Source organism: Myiozetetes cayanensis, unplaced genomic scaffold, assembly GCF_022539395.1.
Source record: "Myiozetetes cayanensis isolate MyiCay16 unplaced genomic scaffold, myiCay2020 scf2-11, whole genome shotgun sequence".
Classification (NCBI taxonomy): domain Eukaryota; kingdom Metazoa; phylum Chordata; class Aves; order Passeriformes; family Tyrannidae; genus Myiozetetes; species Myiozetetes cayanensis.
In genome coordinates this window covers 56,026,655-56,032,654 of record NW_026087411.1, presented here as the reverse complement: position 1 = coordinate 56,032,654, position 6,000 = coordinate 56,026,655, and the positions used below count along the sequence as shown (strand labels likewise).

General features: G+C 43.7%; 1 protein-coding gene across 1 annotated transcript in view; it reads right to left on the bottom strand.

Annotated features, from left to right (window-relative positions):
• Nucleotides 1–391: 391 nt before the first annotated feature.
• TXLNB (taxilin beta) overlaps nt 392–6,000 on the bottom strand; it is a 28,536-nt gene continuing 22,927 nt past the window's right edge. The window contains 3 exon segments of the mRNA XM_050316858.1: nt 392–1,207; nt 2,311–2,406; nt 3,477–3,569. Coding sequence (XP_050172815.1) covers nt 392–1,207; nt 2,311–2,406; nt 3,477–3,569 — 1,005 coding nt within the window.

Below are 6,000 nucleotides of genomic sequence, written 5' to 3'. Positions count from 1 at the left end.
CAAAACAAATAGGTAGCATTCATTATGAGTGTTTAAATATATGTATGTGAATTGCAATGGTTTTTGAAATATGCAACACTTTAAAATGATTTTGCTGAATGAGATGACTCATCATGCCCGGGGAAAAAAAGATCCCGTGATTTAATTGTATTTTCCTGTCATTAAGAAAATGTTATACTTCAAGCAGATGAAGGACTGCCAAATTTGCAGACTCATTATTACAGGATAGTGGTAGCAAAGAGAAGTGCATTACATTTGCCTTCAGGTACGTGAGTGTGTTTTAGAACCCACATTTTTGTTTCTTTAAAAAAAAAAAAAAAAAAAAAGTTATCCCTTTAGAGGACAAAGCAGAGCTCTGGTTTGCAGAAGAGAAGCCTGGACACACCAGTCTTCAATCCACTGCTTCCATGTCTGCGTCCCCTCTTTGCTCAGCAGACTGACCTTGGACAGATCTATCTGCTGGGTCATCCATACATTCTGTAGTTTTTGGTGGACGTTCCATGGGTACTGACATATTCCCAAGGGGAGGGGGCATGTTTTGTGTGGGTGTTGGCACGTTTTCGGGGCTTGCTGGCATGCTTTCAGTGGGTTTTGGCATATTCCCAGTGGGTACTGGCACGCTCTTGGGAGGTATTGGCACACTTTCTGTGGGCACTGGCACCTTTTCTGGAAGTGCGGGCATGGTTTTGGTGGGCTTTGGCATGTTCCCAGTGGGAGTTGTCATACTTTCAGTGGGTGCTGGCGTGTGTTCAGTGGGCATTGGTGTGCTTGTGCTGGGCTGCTCACAGTGTTTCCCAGACACTGACTGTGGGGCGAGAGGAGGGGGAAGTTCTGGCTCTGGGGCGGCATTACATGTTTGAGTGTCAGAGGTCCCTGGATTGCTGCTGTTGCTTGGGAGGGACTCCTCTGCCTTGTGGGACACACTGAAGCCTTCAGCCAGCTCCTTCAGCATGCTCTTGTCGTTCGCACACAGGTCAATGCTCGCCTGCTCAGAGGGGAAAGGGCTTGTATCAGCAGCATCATCTTCTTCTTCTTCTTCTTCTTCTTCTTCTTCTAAAATGCCATTTCCATTCACATCTTCTGGGAACTGTGCTTGCTTAATTTTTTTGTACAATTCATTCCTCTCTTCCTGCAGAGCACGGCAAAGGTTCTCTAGTCTCTGGATTTTCAGCACAAAGCACTCATATTCCTTGGACCTCATGGCTTTCTGTAGTCAAAGATATCAGACAAAGGTGCAGACTCAGTTTGGGTGCATGCAATTCATTAGTAGAACTGGAAATTAGGAAACAGTTTGAGACCTAAGCAGCCCTCATGGGATGCTGCCAGGTTTTCACCAACTGCTCTACAATAACTATGGTCTTTTGGACCAAAGATTCAAAAGGAAATTCATCCCTGTTACTACAGTGTATTAGCATTCTCCATGCATATTCAGATCAATTTCACTCAAAAATATTTGCAGGAATACCTGTTGATGATCTGTAGAGGTGGAAAAACGTAGCGGATGTCCATACTGATAAGCATCCAAAAACCCACCTGGACTTTTGGTTGGTGTGGGTGTATATTTTGGAGAAAAACAAGCTGCATTTTATTTTTTTTTGTTTTACTTCTGGGTGTTGTCAGAACAGCCTGAATTGGAACATTTTCTGCTTTTACACCCAGTGAGGAAACAAGAGATACAGAAAACCATAAAAATAGAAACAGTAATAGCACAGAGCTACAAAGCTAACCAGAAAGACCTGGTCCAAATTCAGCATATGTTTGGGGTGAAACTTCAGGCAGCCTCTTATCTTATTTGAATGAGTTCCAATGTGCTTGTGAACTTCCTTTGCAATGCCCCTGGGACAACATGTTTAAAACTATGGTGAGACCCAGTACTTGCTTTTGACTCTTGGAGTTTGCCTACACAGGAAGTTAATGAAAGGTGTGAATTTAAAGTTCATTATCTAGAATGCATTAGTTCCCTGGGTGGATGCTCTTATGCAGAAAGAAAGTAGCATGAAGTGAACTAGTGCCAGTTGGCCTCTCTGGGAGAGCATTAACAATTACCCATTTTTAGAGCATTTAAAATTCACAGTTACATAATTCAGTTTCTCATGAACATAGTGAATGTCTGCACAGTCTAAAAGCCCTAGCAGCTGGAATTGTCTTTTTCTCCAAAGACATCTGCTTATCAAGGTAGCTTGAAAAAATACCCTTTAGATTCAAAAGCAGAATTTTCACTGACTTTTGGCAGTGTCAGGTTATCTTATCTCCTAGTTAAAGCTTTATGTGGGGAAAAAGAAACATCTTAAGATGAGAAAGACTTCTCACCTCTTCAATCATGTCCAGTAATGCTCTGTTACAGTTCTCAAACCTGGATTTCCATGTAGCAGTATCCTTTTCCAGCTTCTTCATTTTCTTTGTCATCTATAGGAGCAGGAAGAAAAGCTGATTCACAACAGAAATTTCCTGCTACAGGATGAAATTATTTGAGTCTTTAGCTGTACTCATAACTCTGCTACCAGCAGCCATAATGTCCATGCTAAGTAATAATTTATGCTAAGGGATGGAGTTCATTTTTAAGTAACTGCCATATAACTTTCAGCCTGTAGTCTGTAGTCCGAAAACAGAAGCAGTTAATTATAGCCATCTTCCAGCATACAAACTATCACAAAAACAAAAAGCAAAGAAATGGAGGAATTATTCTGTTTGTCTCTTTACCAGACCGCAATGTTACCTTGCTGGGAAGTTAAAGAAGGGCTTGCATCTTCTGAGGCATCAATGCCAAGGATGTTCCCCCTGGATTAGTCACCTCTATGCTGCCTCCAAAACACACCACTGGCTAAATAGCCTCATTTTTCCCTTTGGTTTTCTGACTAAACTCTCTGTGAAGAATCATTAGAGACTGCTTGGATCAGGGCATGAGGATTCTGAGTCCTGGTGGCAGAGGAGATCATTGTTTATTATGAAAGCAGGTACAGCATGTCGGTGTGTTTGGTTTTTAACTCCCATTCACTACAGGAATTCATGACCCCTGTGACAAGGAACCAGTCTGTGTGGGCTGTTTCCACACAGTGGAAAGATGTTGCTGGGCTTCAGCTCTGCCTAAGCACTCCAGTGGAAAGCCTGTGTCAAGCTCTCTGTACCAGTGTCAGTCATCCAGAAGCTTCTGAGCACTCCTGGAGACATGGTCTGACAAACATGGCTCCAGACTCCCCCTCTGGTGTGTCTTAGGGATCTGTACACAACCACCACATTAGATTTTAGGTTCAGTGTTTAGCTGAAACGGGAAATGAGATGTTCAGCTTGCAGAGCTGAAATCTAAGCTGCCATGAGTAGTGGCTGAGTGTGTCCTAAATCTTATTTGAATGTTGATGTGATTTTTCTTCAAAATGTGAAGAAACGGCCCCATCTCAGGTACAATTATTGCAGTGAGAAATATAAAAATCTAAAAGGAAAGTATCAATTACAAAGTTCAGGCATGAGTTACTACTCACTTTCTCCATCTCTTGTTTGAATGTGGCAAACACTTCATTGCTTTTGGTCAATGTTTTCTGAAACTCTTCAAACCTTTCAGAGTAGAGAGTGATCTGCATTAACAGAAAAAAAAAACATAGTAATTTCAGAATCTTCAGGACAGTGAACTACTTTGGCAGAAGACGATAAAATAACTGTTGCATTTGGACATTGAAATTAGCTTCTGTTTGGAGAATACAAAGCACAGACATCAGGGAACAGAAACTCTACGCATCTTTTTAAGGTTGCAAATTATTTTGATTCCTCTGTTTCAGAAAGGTACACTGAGTAAGAACTGAAAGACCCAGGCAAGTGATTTTAAAAAAAACATGGGAATTATGGATGCCCTATTCTCCTGAATGTTGCAGCTATAGTGTCTCTACACAGGGTATCCAGAAACAAAATAATTCCCTAGATACAGAGACTTCTGAAAACCTTTCCCTGGATTTGATCCCTGACCCATTTCCATGGACAGGGACTAATCTGAGCTGGTCTAACCGCTGATTCTGTCCAGGACTACGCAGTGGGATTAACTCAAGGTGAGAGCCAGTGTGATCACGAGCTGTTCCCAAGCTCTACGTCTTGCTTCACCATGCAGACATCACCAAACCCCAGCTTTAACCCAAGGGCATAAGCTCTGATGGGCTTTAGCAGAGGAGCTCAGTACTGCCTGGCTGCCCAGCTGTTCACCTGCCTTGTGGATTACTCTCCCAGCCAGGCTGGGAGCTGAGCGCTACCCTGGCTATGCTGCTTCTGGTGTCCAAGTGAGCTGGGGGAGAGGCATCCCCACATCAGGCTGCAACCACAGTTTCCCCTCTTCTGTCTTTCCGCCTGGTGGCTCAGGCTGTGGCCTGGAGCTGTGAAAGCAGTGCTTTGTGTGGACTCTCTGTGCTTCACTGGACTCCCCTGTTGAAGAGGAGTGTCACTGCTTACCCCACCACTAAACAAAGCCCACCCTTCACTTTCACACCACTGTGATTCTGCACTGTATTCCTTCAAGATGCATCCCTGCACCACGGCTTGAGCAAGCTGAGAGGGTACCTTGTCAGCTCTGTTTTGTAGCCTGCATGTGGACTGCAGCTGTGGGCAAGGCCAGCAAAGGCAGAGAAAGTTATCTCCAGCCGGCCTTTTCTGCCAGTTTCACTTCACTTCATGAAGCAGAGCAGAAGAAAGGTGTGTTGCAATGTGCCAGCATTTCAGACTACTAGGGTTCCAAATCATGCTGTTTATTCCTGGCAGCCATGTGAAAATTCACCAATAGCTGTATTTTGTCAGTAAAACTGATTTTTTATATTTAAAATCATTAGGGTTTCTAAAGATCTGAAGTTAGCTTTTCTGTGTGATTTTCTTGGGTTTTATGGTGAGGGGGAGGGTGGTTGTTGTTGTTGTTATTTTGGTTTTGGTTTTGTTTGGTTTTTTTCCTGTGGAAAGGAAGACCATCTCCAGCCTATTCACTTCCTTCTAGTGCCAAAGCATCCCTAGCAGTGTTTAGGTGATCAGACATTTCATCTGTCCAGCCTGACAGCTCTTAGAAAAAGTTATTGGCATAACATGTGGTTGCTGAGGCAGGGTAGGTTCAAGAGCAGCCTGCAGTATTCTAGTGTCTGGGTGGAGGCTGGCTGTCCTCTCCACATTGGCAGGGAGCTGGCTAAATGAGTAGCTAGGAGCTTTCCTTTTGTGTGGTGCCAGCCGACTCATCCCCTCCCCTGATACTACTGTGCAGTTACTGAGGAAAACAAGATTTAGAAAAGATTGGTAGTGGTGGAGCAGGTTTAATTCTGATTTTGAAATCAGGTACAGTTATATTATGTATTATGCTCATTTAAGCTAGTTGTTATGATGCCCCTTGTCACAGCCATAAATGCACTGTACTGTGGATGTGTTCCAGCTAAGTTTAACCCGGGTAGTTATGGCCCTGGTGGCTGTGAACAAGGCACCGGCTGCAGCCCTTCCCCACCAAGCTGGGTGAAGACATGGGAGGTTAATCTGTGCAGAGTTCTCTGTGGTGCCAATGTCAAAGCCAGCTGACATGAAGCTTGTGTGTATTTATAGAAAGCTGTATCCAGAGTTGTGACCTAGGCACAAACAAAAACTCAGAGGATTTGTTTTAGCAGCCCAAGTGTCACAGCCTAAGTGGGACACCAGTATCAAGTGAGGTATTTGGAATAGATGTCATAGCTCTAAGAGGAAATGCCTGAGCATCCCAAAGCCAGGTGAGGAAGCGGGGGTAGGAGTCAGCAAACTGAGGCTCCTAGCCCAGACCCATTGCCTTAAAAAAACCTCAATTCTGTCATTGCTTTTCCCTTCCAATTTTTGTTTAATTAAATTAAAAACCTTTCCTGTATGAACAGGGCAAGCTCTGACCTCAATTGGGGCCCTAGGCAGCACCATAGCACCAAGAATAGCTTCTGCAATTTAAAATTGAGTAATAAATGAATGTTTTCGTCGTGGCTGGGAAGAGGCTGTGAGAGCTGTCCCTCACTAGGAGTATGCACTTGTGCTCCT